Source organism: Manis pentadactyla, chromosome 1, assembly GCF_030020395.1.
Source record: "Manis pentadactyla isolate mManPen7 chromosome 1, mManPen7.hap1, whole genome shotgun sequence".
NCBI lineage: Eukaryota > Metazoa > Chordata > Mammalia > Pholidota > Manidae > Manis > Manis pentadactyla.
Window position 1 is genome coordinate 103,250,490 of NC_080019.1, and position 13,949 is coordinate 103,264,438.

A 13,949-nucleotide genomic window follows, 5' to 3' on the forward strand; every position below is an offset into this window, starting at 1 on the left:
CAAGTACAACTGTCTGCCCACAACTTTGATAAGAAGGATTCGCCTGCTGCTAAAAACACTCTGAAGTATTTCCATGTGTATAAACTGGCACAGAAACAAAAACACCCAAAAGCACTAGATTTTAGAACAAAACTAGAAATACAAAACAAAATCGAAAACAGTACGTAAAGGGAATGAAATACTTTTCGGATGTTTTTCCTCTATTTTAAGCCAGGTCAATAAGCACGTTAGAATCTACTATATGTTAGACTTTTAGATGCTTTAAAAAGAGGCAAAATGTTAGTCTGCATACAGTTTATTTAATTGTATTCTTCAGTAGAGAAAAAAAACTGCACATAGGATATTCATTTTAGAAAACAGAAAGCATGGAATACTGACATGCGGGTCTCTGTAACAAGTCTACCATTCTTCCAAGAATAACAAGAGTACACTGAGTAGCATTTTCAAAGTTTCTTTTTAATTTAAGAAAAATCTGAAGGAAAAAAGGAAAGGTCAAGAATTATTCCTAAACCCCTGTATATTATTATACTTCCTAAGGAGTTTTAGGAAAACAGATGACTATAGGTCTCCCTATAGGTGATCTCAGTGATATTTGAAAGTACTGGGTGCAAATGCAGTATACAAGAAGGGTAAAAATGCATTTCGGCTTCTACCACTCCAAAAAACAACTTAAATACTTATATTTTAACTTCACATTTGCAAAAAATAAGGAAATACATGATTAAATTCTAAGTGGCAATTTGTTTTTATTGCCTCAAATAAACAAATGCATACTTAGAATATTTAAGGGAAGAAGAGGCAAAGATTAAAAGATATATATGAACAATAGTTTTCTAACGCCTTTAAATAGCAGGGCTTTTTTTGTTTAAATAAAATCTTTAAAAAGTTAAATATAAGTAAATAACATGGTATTGGATTATAACACAAAATATAAGATAAATATCCATGAGTCCATACTGACAAAAATAATTGAACAAAGAAAGAAATGGGGATGAAAAGGCAAATCTCCCATGTAGAAGAATCACAAATAATTTATGTAGCTACTACTCCCTCTAGGAGGTAAAGCATAAGTCCCTGTCTCAATAGTGTGGGCTGCCAATAGTGACTTCTTTCCAAAGGGTAAGTATTAAGGGGGGAAAGAGTAACTTCACAGTGAAGAAATCTTACAAACACTACCTCAGCTAAGGGATCAAAGTCAACATCAACAGTGAAAAGTCACATGAATAGTATGTACCCTGGGTATGATGTCATGAGAACGGTAAGTTATCCCTGTGGCCTTCCTCTCAAAACCCATGCTCCCATTCTAATCATGAGGAAAATATCATAAAAATTCTAATTGAGGGGCCTTCTACAAAATATCTAACCAGGACTCCTTTAAACAGCCAAGGTTACCAAAAAGCATAGAAAGTCTGAGAAACTATCACAGCCAAGAGGAGCCCAAGGAGACACAACTACTACATGCAATGTGGGATCCTAGATGGGAGCCTGGAATGGAAAAGGACATTAGGGCAAAACAAAGGAAATCTGCATAAAGTATGGACTGTAGTTAATAATAATGCTTTAAGAATGATTCATTAATTATAATACATGTACCATCCCAATTTCAGATGTTAATACTAGACAAAACCATAGTTTACCCATGTATACTATCTTTGTAACTTTTCTATAAATCTAAAATGAAAAGCTTATTTTTAAAACATCAAGTATACAAAATTATGGGTTTTTAATGATTGTGTTGAAAGTAGAGTTTAGAGAAGCTCCAGAACTCTGCTCTCTGCATGGCTCATGCCACCCCTTCTCCAATCCTAGCCTGCCCATGAAGCACAGAGCAGTCTGAAAATATTTGTCATGAAAAGCTGGAATATATTATCATTACAAAATGCCAGTCCATTTCAGGTGGCCTGGCAGGACTCAGTTGCAAAACTTCTTCCTGCCTGGAGCATAGACCGTAGACTCTGTGTGGGCAGAATCAGGTCTTAGATGTCCTAGCACATGCTGTGTACTCTGTTGGCATCAGGAGACTCTAACTGTTAAATTCTCCAAGACCAGCACGAGCGGGGACTGTTGCCAACACAGGGTGATGGATTTCACTGCCAGCCCCATTGGCCTTGTTGGCAACAGATTTGCAGAAAATTATTCCCCATTAGTCGAGACAGTTCTGTGTCCTCTCATGAGATCACACAGGTATTCTGGTGAGTGGGATCAGACAGGACAAATATCTACAATATGCACTTCTGTCCTGGTTTCTTACAGAATGATACACACACACCCCTACTGCCCCATCACTTGGCCAAAAACTTCCCCTGGTAGAAATAAAAAAAGGTGGAAACAGGTGTTTCTCCAAAGCAATCAGGTTTATTTTAACTTAATTTAATAATTAATTGATCTATTCTATCACAGAGTTTTCACCCACAGGACAAGTAGATGTAGCTGAATCAATTGCTTATATGCTCTCTGAAAATGAAAGGTGACATTCATATATAAAGCTACAGATTTTATTTCCCATGGGTTAAGAGTGGCCCTTTTTCCAAATGGCAGTAGTATCTCAGCAATGAATCACTGTCATGAGATGTTGTAACATCTCTAGGGTCAGGAAAGAATCATTAGGAAAACATGAGTCATCTGGGAACCCAGGTTTCATACTATCATCACATACTTATACAGCAATTTGGAGAGGCATTCATTAATCATTAACAAGTATTTGTGAGCACCTACTATATGCCAGGCAAGTCCCTGTTCTCCTGGAGCATATGTTCTCATGTAGAAAATAATATTCAGGAAGATAAGACATGAAGAAGAACTTAAATAGGGATGAGTTCTGGGATGAAAATACCCCATGGCAAAGGCTAGGGCAGACATGGCTGTAGGCAAAGAAATGTAGACTTGGCCAGGAGGCAGATTTGACGGTCAGGGAGAGCCTTTCCAGGGAGGAAACCTTTGAACTTCCTGTCCCCACATGTCAAAATGATGCAAGACATGCAAAGACTTCAGAGAAGAGTGTTTCAAGCAGAGGGAACCAGCCTCACGCAAAGATGCTAAGATGAAACCAAGCTTAGTGTATTCCAGAAACAGAACTCATCTGACAGTCCCCCAGAGATGAGCAGCTATGACTCAGAAAGGTGAAAACAGGCTTCTGTGGAAATAAACCCAGCAGTCCAGCTCCCTGCTAGCCTCCAAGCAGAACACAGAGCTGTGCCTTAGCTGGGAATCTGGGCCCAGACAGAACTGAGCCAGGAAATCAGGCCCTGGTATGAGCAACAGGTTCATGGGGCCAAGATTCAGCCTCCGAATGCTAAGTTTCACAGGATGAGAATTTGAGGCCCAACCGATGGGCCTGATAAGAAAGAGGGCACATGAAACACCAGGGCGGAGCAGCAAGAGCCCACAGGAGGGGCCAAGCAGGTGCAGGAGCGGATGGTCAGTATCCTGAGGGAACTGAAAAATACTACACAGAGTCCCCTTCACCCTAAGAGTCCCAATGTAGTAGATATGTGACAGACCTGGGAATCTGAATTTAAGTAAGTTCCCAGTGTTTAGCCAGACCTTAGAATTACAGTGACTGAGGGTGGGGAGAGGGCAAGTTCTCCCAGGGGCTGTCAGGGAGGGGAGGGCAGAATCAAAAGAATCTTATCTCTACAAGGGAATAGAATCCAGGATTAAACTGAATGCACCTGTGGTCTCAAATGTTTGGAACCAATCATAACTGTGCCAATGAATAGGGAAAGACAGATAAGAACATTGCATGACTGGCTGTATTTCTTTCTCTCCAACCCATCTCCAAATGCAGAACCACTGTGACAGTGGAAAGCACAGGATTAGGCAAATCTCACTGGTCACGGTAAGAAAGGAGGGAGTGAAGAAGTTCGAGGACCCAGAGGGGCAAAGCCAGAGCTGTGCTGACAAATGCTCGACAAGCAGCTGGGTGCTGGAGAGAAGCCCTAACTGTAGCGTTGGCCAATTTCCAGGTAAATATTCCCTATCATGGCTCATTTCAAGCGCCCACCACGATGTTACTACTGAACATGCAGTTTGACAAAAGTTATAGTATTTTTACTATACATAAACAAAAAATGTAACTTCAAGAGCACAGATGGCAGTAAATTTAGTAAAATAATTACTAAGTGATGATTTGTGGCATTTGCTATTTTTTCTCAATATAATTTACTTAATGTAAGTTTAAAACCTAAACTTCAGATAATTTAGTTTTTAATAAGGGCATGTGGAACAATCTGCTCATGAAACTCCTGATAATTTAAAAATTAGCTCCCAGTATGAGCCAGTTCTAGAATACCAATGGCAAAAGCTTTGAAACACAGTCTATCCCGTGCCTTTCATTTCCCATTTTTGGGTCTTAGTTTCCCTTCCCTAAAACAAGGGTACAGCAGTGCCTTCACATTTGCTCTTAGGTGCCCTAGAGTTCCCGCAGCTGACGGACAGCTGGTGCCAGGAGGTGGGCAGGGAGAGGAAGTGGGAGGAAGCAGCTGGCTCACTGTACCCACCTAGGAATCACCAAGAAGGACGGCTCTGCTTTTGGGTGTTTTACATTCTGAGATTTCATAGCAGAGCTCCTTCACAGACGTGCTTCTTGGGGGCGGGGGTGGGGAACGTAGCCACAGTTTGTTTAAAAAGTGTGAAAACTGCGTGTTGAGGTTACTGATGAACAGTCTATACTGCCATATGATTCACATGGATATGTATTGCCCACACCTCTGTAACACTGGTGGTGCCAACAGTGCCCTCCTCCCATTTAATGTGACAGGAGAGGTGCTTCACTCTTACCTTGAGAAAACACCCTATTCTTCTTAATTCTAAATACCTCTGAAAAATAGACCTCTATATATACACTCATTGGTGAAGAGAAATGGTTCTCCTGTTAAATGCCATGCTCTGCTCATGGATTAAGAAAAATCAAATTTTCTAGCTAATAACAAAACACATATCCTAAAAGTATAATCATCAAAGGTAAACAGTTCATTTCCTCTATTTGTCACCAGCCTCATTGCCAGAAGTCATCCTGTTGCTTCTCATCACTGGGGTCTCAGGAATTCCCTTCTCACTCAAGAATTCCTCACAAGCAAAATTAACTTCCCCTTCACCCATATTCCCACAGGGCCACATCTCCATGTCTCCTCTAGCAGCAATTCCAGTTTGCGTGGCTGTTTATGGACGGCACTCTTGCTGGATTTGGGGCAGGAATGGGGAGGAGGTATGTGAAAGGGGACCTAACATTCCTTGTGTCATTTCTCTGTTCCAGGCTCTGTGCTAAACACTTTGTAGGCATTGTTCCCTGCAGTCCTCACAGTAAACCTGTGGGATAGATTCTGTTTTTATCCCCATTTTACAGATGGGGAAACCAAGGCCTAGAAGATTTTTTAGTTACTTTTCTCAGACCACAGGACTCTCAGGTGTAGAGTCCTCAGGATCTAATAATCCGAGCTCTCCGACTCCTAGGCCAAGGCCCGTAGTCATTATTCCTCCCAGTGAAGACTGTGCGGGTCCCATCAGTGCCTTATGAGCCACACAGACCTGCTTTGCTTAGTCGCTGCTCCCATCACTCTGCATTTCCAGCCAACAGTGCGGCAGTTTGGGAATGGAATTAGATGAAGTGAGGGTAAGGTTAGAGTCTTTGCTTCATGTTCCTAGCTTTGAAATATTCACCATCTACATCCAAACTTGTGAGTTTCCACTAAGGATAATAGTATTCTCTGGATTTCCCCTCTCTCTTTTTTGTTTTTAAATCTTTTTGACATTAAAATCATGTTAGTACAAAAACTACACCTTATTTCCAAACAATGTACCCTAACTTAGCTTATATATTTTTATTTCAAAGTGGGAAGAATGGTGAAGTTTTATATACATCAAACTTCATCTCCAATTAATTTTCTTCCCTACTCTTAGTTCCTCTTATCAAATTTCCCACTTTAGTCTCTGCATATTCATACCACTGCTCCACACTACATCTGGAATTGTTTTCCCACTCCAAGCCATGGAACCCCCATCCCAATCCATTCCTACATACCCAATAACCTTATTTCAAAGGACTGCTTCATCAGAACTTGTAAAAAACACTGCAGAAAAAGCCAATGAGATGAATAATGGCATACCTCACATTTTATTGTACTTCATTTTATTGCATTTCACAGATATTGTGTTTCTTATAAATTGAAGGTTTGTGGCAACCCTTTGTGAGAAAATCTATCAGTGCCATTTTTCCAACAGCATTTGCTCTCTTCTTGTCCCTGTGTCACATACTGGTAATTCTCTCAATATTTTGAACTTTTCCATAATTATTGTATTTGTTATGGTGATCTATGTTGGTAATCTTTGATATTACTATTGTAGCTGCTTTGGGACACACAAATCACACCTATATAAGACTGAAAACAATTGATAAATGTGTGTGTCCTGACTGTTCCACCAACCATCAGTTTCCCCATCTTTCTCCCTTTCATCAGGCCTCCCTACTCCCTGAGACACAACAATATTGAAATTAGGCCAATTAATAAACCTACAATGGCCTCTAAGTATTTAAGTGAAAGGAAGGTCTCTCATTTTACATCAAAAGCTGGAAATGATTAAGGTCAATGTGGAAGGCATGTCAGAGGCTGAGCAAGACAGGTCAATAGCTAGGCCTCCTGCACCAGTTAGCCAAGCTGTGAATGCAAAGGAAAAGTTCTTGAAGGAAATTAAAAGTGCTACTCCAGTGAAAACACACATAATAAGAAAGTGAAACAGGCCTAGGGCTGATGTGGAGAAAGTTTTAGTGCTCTAGATAGAAGACCAAACCAGCCACAACATTCCCCTAAGCCAGACCCTCATCAAGAGCAAGGCCCAAACTCCCTTCAATTCTATGAAGGCTGAGGGAGGAGGGGAAGCTGCAGAAGAAAAGCTGGAAGCTAGAGAGGTTGGTTCGTGAGATTAAGGAAAGAAGCCATCTCCATAACATAAAGGTACAAGGTGAAGCAGCAAGTGCTGATGGAGAAGCTGCAGCAAGTTATCCAGAAGATCTAGTTAAGATAATTAATGACAGTGGCTACACTGAACAACACATTTTTGATGTAGATGAAACAGCTTCTATTGGAAGACAATGCCATCTAGGAATTTCATAGCTAGAATGGAGAAGTCAATGCCTGACTTCAAAGCTTCAAAGGACAGGCTGACCCTTATTACGGTGACTTTAGGTTGAAGCCAATTCTCACTTACCATTCTGAAAATCCTAGAGCCCTTCAGAATTATATTAAATCTACTCTACCTATAAATGGAACAACAAAGCCTGAGTGACACTTATCTGGTTATAACACAGTTTTACTAAATATTTTAAGTCCAGTGTTGAGACCTACTGCTCAGAAAAAAAAGGTATCTTTCAAAATATCACTGCTCATTGACAATGCACCTGGGCACCCAGGAACTCTGATGGAGATGCACAATGAAAATGAGTATTATTTTCATACTTATAGACACAACATCCCTTCTGCAGCTCATGGATCAAGGAGTTATTTCAACTTTCAAGCCTTCGTATTAAAGAAATATGTTTTTCATTAAGGCTATATATATGCCATACATAGTTTTTCCTCTGATGGATCTGGGCAAAGCAAATTGAAAATCCTCTGGAAAGGATTCACCATTTTAGATGCCATTAAGAACACTCTTGAGATTCATGAGAAGGGGTCAAAATATCAACATTAACAGGAGTTTGGAAGAAGCTGACTCCAGCCCTCATGGATGACTTTGAGGGATTCAAGACTTCAGTGGAGGAAGTAACTGCACCTGTGGTAGAAATAGCACGAGAACTAGAATTAGCAGTGGAGCCTGCAGATGGGACTGAATTGCTGCAATCTCATGATAAAACTTGAATGGATGAGGACTTGCTTCTTATGCATGAGCAAAGAAAGTGGTTTCTTGAGATGGAATCTGCTCCTGGTGAAGACTGTTGAAATGACAGCAAAGGATTGAGGATATGCCATAAACTTAGTTGATAAGCAGCAGCAAGGTTTGAAAGGATTGACTCCAATTTCGAAAGAAGTTCTACTGCATGTAAAATGCTATCAAACAGCATTGCATGCCAAAGAGAAATCATTCATGCAAGGAAGAGTCAATTGATGTGACAAACTTCACTGTCTTATTTTAAGAAATTGCTGCAGCCACCCCAACTTTCAGCACCCACCACCCTGATCAGTCAACAGCTGCCAACATCGAGGCAAAACCCTCAGCCAGCAAAAAGATTAGGACTCACTGAAAGCTCAGATGATGGTTAGCAATTTTAGCAATAAAACTTTTTTTAAATTAAGGCATGTACATCCTCTTAAAAATAATGCCATCGCACACTTAATAGAGTACAATATTGTGCAAATGTAACTTTTATACACACTGGGAAACCAAGAAATTTATCTGACTTGCTTTATTGTGATATTTGCTTTACTGTGGTGGTATGGAACTGAACCCACAATATCTCTGAAGTATGCCTACTAACACATCCAAAATGCCATACTGTCCATTCCACATCTACAAATGTGTTCGTAGGAACAGTTAAATGGCACAGCAGAACAAATAAATAAGCATTTGCCACAAAAACCTTTTCTGGAAAAATATCTATATATTTTGAATAAAATCAGTCATGCCATCTTTCTTCACCCATTAAATGCACCCTTTCATTCAGCTCACATCTGTTCTTGTAAACTACAATGGACCCTGGAGATACAAAAGTGACAAAAACCCAGTGTGGAACCTCAAAGCCTTCCCTCTCACAGGGAAGACAGATGATAAAATAATTGCAAACCCAGTGATTCTAATTATCATTCTCTATAGAAAATTCATTCATATAAAAGTGGTAGAAACAAAAACTGAGTAGGTTGGTATGCAGATCCCAAGCAGAGGCTACGGCTTCCCTGGTATCTCATTGAGCCATGCCTCATGGATTAGCAAGTTTTAAGCAACATTAAGATCACTTCAAGATAAAACAAAGAAATGCAGTCGGCGTTTCAGAGGGCCAAGGTAATACACTGAAACTCAGCCTTGTATAAAGAACTGCAGAAGGTTTCAGCGCCATCCTCTCCTGCGCTCCTCTTCCACTTCCTCCTCTCTCTGCCTTTGGTTCCCCCTCCCCCACCATCCTTTACTCTTCCCATGCTTATTCCTTCTCCCCCTTCCTCCAAACGTACTGTCTGTAAAAGCCTACTTTGAAAAAAATCACTGCTGAATACTGCACTTTGATTTTCCTGTTCTTAAACAGAGTTAATCAGTTTGTGCCCTTGGAAGTCTCTCCCAGTCCCTCTCAACAAAAGAACTGACTAAACAAAGTTTTTTTTATTTCCATGTTTCTCTTGGCTGATTTTCTTTTGTGCGTCAAAGGCTTTCAAAAGGTTCTCAACTCTAGACCCAAAAGCCCAAAAAATGATTGAGTACAGAATAAAATATTCTCCTCAACCAGAGGGGAGCCCAGTCACAGACATCAGCAACTGGAGAAGAAATAAAGTACTCTGAGTCCTAAGCAGCAAGATTTCCCATGGCCTAGAGTAGGCCACAAGCTTTGGCTCTGCCCACCCCTGACATGACCTGGACCTTTATGTAGCAGATTAGTCCCAGGATGGTCAAAACAATTATTAAAATATTGAAGTGTTTCCCCCCCACCATTGGCAAATACTGCTCTCTCCCCAAATACACACCCCTGGCCACCCCAGGCCCTCCCAGGATCCTTGTCCTAACGTCCTCACAATCAAGAAGTAAGGACTGGCCCAGTCCAGGACTTACTGCCCCAGTAGAGAATTTCCAGGACCCTGCCCCAGCCCTGGACATAACCACACTCCACGGTAATTTTTCTTCTTCTGAAAAATAAAGGAGTTGAACTGATTGCCTGAGTTGCACTTGGATTGCAGTTATGTCAAATTTCTTACCCTTAAGGACAAGGACAAGAAAGGAATATAACAACTTGGCAAAGGTTCATTTGTTTAGAAGGTGGAATCTCAGGTTATATTTTACTGGTGAGAGAGCAGTGCCAAAATCTGGGTTCATGGCTGCCTAGGATGGATCCCCAGCTCTGCCATGTGTTAGTTTACTACGATCTCACTGTGCTTCAAATTCCCTCATCTATAAAATGGAGATGATACTCTAACCTACTTCACTGGGTTGTTTTGAGGGTTAAATGTGTTTAGAATATTGCCTGATACACAGTAAGCACCACATAAGTGTAAGTTTAAAAAAATATCATTTTATTGTTATTGCAATGTTTGTTCAAAAAATTCAAAAAAATTAGGAAAGTTTCACAAGAGAAAGAAAAAAGAAACTGTGACACAATGAAACACTTACATAATACACATTGTTTAATAGCCCAATACTAAAACATCTGGGATCCAGATTTTGCACTGCACTGTGAATTTAGGAAAACTAATGCATTGGAATGCATTCCTGCTACAGCATAAGATATGATTTGTATGATTCCTTTTCTGATCAGAAATGTTACAGGCTCATGGGAAATTTAGGTTATGAATTTCTCATTTTAACCCTGCAACAACATTTAACTACACCCCAGCGGAAGAATACAGTTTATTTTGTGGCACTGAGCTCTTGTAGACACAATGACTCAAACTAATTGGGAGTTTCAATGCGCTGAGTCCTCTGGCATCAATGATTAGAAAACACCTGAAGTGGAAAGAGAATTCTTACATTCAGAGGCTAGCTTAATCGAAACCGCTTTTAGTTACTATATAGGTGCCACATTCTGAGCTCAAGTATAACTTAGAAACGTGCTACTACATTGTTATAGGGGACCAAAGAATTCCATTTGCTGTTAGATATTAAGGAGAGGAAATAATCAACAATAACTCCCTTACCTGTTTCTCCCTCTTGACAGCTGAACTTCACAAACCTTTATGCACAAATTTAAATAGCTCACAAGTTTAATCTCAAATGGCAATGTAGTAGGCCTTTCCTGATGGAGATAAGATTTACTAAACAGTCTGGCTATGGCTTTTCAGCTTTCCCCTTAAAAGTGCATCTCTCTAAAGCTATGCAATGAAACTCAATCCTTGCTTAGTGAGAAAACTAAAGCCTGCAGAACAGTCATTATCATTAAAATGTTATTAAAACCCTATAAAAAAGATAACAAATTTTGTGATAGGATAGTGGTGGTGGTAGTCCAAATATGTGAAAGTACTTCACACCACTGAACTGTATTCTTACAAATGGTTAAGATAGCAAATTTTGTTATGTGTATTTTACCACAATAAAAATTAAAAAGTAATTTTAAAAAGAGTTAACAGTATATGAATTTTATAACAAATAATTTTAAATTAAGAAATACAATTATCAGACAACTTCCAAGGAGCAAGGTCCTCCACTACCTAGCTATAAGTGAATCAACAAACCTAAACTAGTGTTTTACAGCACTTTCTACTGTGAATCATAAACACTCTGGCATTAGGGACAAACATGATCAAGGCACGTATTCCTCAAAGCCGTAACTACTCATATTTTTTGTGTGTATTTTTAATTATATTATATACTTAGAAGACCAACATACATATATAGGAGCTCATACAATTATTTAAAAGGTCCCCAAATAACATTGAAAGGCTATGTTCAAGTTCAAGCTAAAAGCCTGTGTACAAATTCACCTGTATGTATGTTACAAAACATTGAATTCTGAAAGATTCTTATTCAAATAGGCAGAGTATAAATATGGTGTCTGTTAACAGTTCAAGCTGTAGATTCTTTCCATTCTTTATGCTTTCATTGCACCACCATTAATTAGGCCATTGAAAGCAGCACAGAAATCTGTGGGTACCTAGTTCTCCAAAGGCCTTCAGAAGGCCCACAAAGGGTTATTCTCTAAAGTGAAATTGGCAGGCCTGGCAGGTAAAGTTAAGGGAACTACCCATTCTGAGGAAAGACCTACAGATGATCAAACCCAGAAACCCTTGCGGTCATTAAGAATCAACTTGTGTTTAGTGCTTCAGAGAGGAAGTAAAGAAGGCAATAATTCGAGGCTAGGAGGAGCAAATATAGGCGTGGCAGTGGCCCTGGACTGATTCTACAAGGGCAGTTGTGCTGGGCGTCACAAAATCCTATCGAAGGCTTGGAGCACAATGGACGAGATTTAGGTCCCAAATACCTTGAACTGGAGCAAAAGAAACAAGCCCCTTAACACATGTGCTGCCCCTGGCCCCTGCACCCCTAGCCGCACCTCAGCATCTTCACCTCGCGGGCGCCACAGCGAGTAGCTGTGTGGCAACACGCCCAGGAGGGTGCATCTGGCAGGCTGCGCTCTAAGCCTTTCCTCTGAACGCAACACTGCTGGTTGGTCCGGGATGCTGGTCCCGCAGCGCCATCCTAGTCATCCCACAGCGCAGGCCAGCCCGAGGCGCGCGAGGTGCCCTGGGGGCCCCCCACGCGGCCCTGCAGCGGGGTAGGCGGGTGGGCGGGTGCCCCCTGCAGAGGACTCGTCCAACCTGGGCCCGGAGCCAGCGCTGCACGGCGCTCCAGGCAGCGCCGCCCGGGCAGCAGTGCGCGCCGAAGTTGTCCGCGTCGACGCTGCAGGAATTGGGCCCGCATGCGTGCCCGGGAGGCCCGCGGGGCCTTCCCGCCGCCGACGCCCCTCTCAAGGTCCCGTCCAAGATGGGCGGGGAGCGGTCAGCCGCCCGGGCCAGCGGGAGGAGGGCCGGAAGACGAGCGCAGGGGAAACCGGGCTCCCGCGGGGCCTCGCGCGGCTCCTACCTGCGGGGCGACGGCGGCTGCCGGCTCCGGCGCGACGGCGGCGAATCCTCGGGGGGCGGCGGGCGCAGCTGACGGTGCCGGAGCAGGGAAGCGGGGAGCGCCCGAGTGGGAACGCGCTGCGCCGCAGCCGGAACTCGCCGCCGGGATTCGCCCCGGCCTGGCAGGGGTGGGGCGAGGCGAGGCGAGGCGCGGCGGGGCCGGCCGACCCAGCGCGCGGTGGCGGAGGCTGGCCGCCCGGCGGGCGGGAGGCTGCGCTCGCTGGGCCTCCCTCCTGGTCCCCGTTTCATAGTCTGTCCTCCCCGTTTCGTGTAACTCTACCGCATCAAGCTGCGGGATGTTCACCAGCATTATTAATACCAGGTACTCTCCGGCGGCCAGGTTTGCGTGCACTGCTCCAGGAACTTTGCTGGTGTCTCTTCGTCCTTTGCTGCTACTGGTGGCTACTGGCGCGTTTTACCAGTAGAGAAACAGATCAGAAAGGTGAAATAACTTGCCTAAGGTGGCACAGGTAAGAAGCTGGAGCTGTGTTGGCGCCACCTGTAAGCCTTCTTCCCGCTCCCTGGAGTAGGTGTTGTCACTTACAGGTAAGGAAGCTGAAGCTCAGAAAAATGAAGTAACCAGCCTAAGGTCACCTAACTGAAAACGCAGGAGATGGGAATTTGTGTCTTGACTTTTTTTTAAGTGTATTTTTTGAATTTAAGTATAGTTGATACACAAAATTTTATTAGTTTCAAGTATACAGCACAGTGGCTCAACAGTTACCCACGTTATTAAATCCTCACCCCCCCCTACTTACTATCTGCCAACATAGGACGATGTTACAGAACCACTGACTATGTTCTCTGTGCTGCGCTACCATCCCCGTGTGTGTCTTGATGTCTTTAAAAGCTCAAGCCGGGTATAGTTTAGGAATCTTAGCATAAAACAATGAAGCGGGAGTAAAACGTGGAAAATTCCCATTTCACAGATGGGACTGCCCAAATACAGCAATTTTGATGTTTTTAGTCAATTTAGAATAGTCTTAAGAAAAAGAAAACCAGTTGTCATTGGCTTGACTAGCAGCCCTCTTGGAATATAGTCTTGACTAAAGGCCAGCTCCAGCCTCATTACACAATCCTGCCTTCTGCCAAATCCAAGGGAGGTGATTGCCTCCACATACACCAAACTGTTAATGAGGGCCACTTTAAAGCCCTTAGTGGATATTGCACAGCAGAGACTGGCCCAGTTACATAATGTCTTAC

At 42.3% G+C, this 13,949-nt stretch overlaps 1 protein-coding gene across 3 annotated transcripts in view; it reads right to left on the reverse strand.

Moving 5' to 3' along the window:
• The window catches only part of PLD1 (phospholipase D1), a 220,028-nt gene extending 206,558 nt beyond the window's left edge, over positions 1 to 13,470 (reverse strand). The window contains exon 1 of one of the 3 annotated variants that reach the window (XM_036930885.2): positions 12,709 to 13,468. In XM_036930885.2, coding sequence (XP_036786780.2) covers positions 12,709 to 12,995 — 287 coding nt within the window. In that variant the 5' untranslated portion in view covers positions 12,996 to 13,468. Of the gene's footprint in view, positions 1 to 12,708 lie in introns of all 3 variants that reach the window. The other 2 variants (XM_036930886.2, XM_057499971.1) reach the window with 2 other exon arrangements.
• Between the last annotated feature and the right edge of the window lie 479 nt (positions 13,471 to 13,949).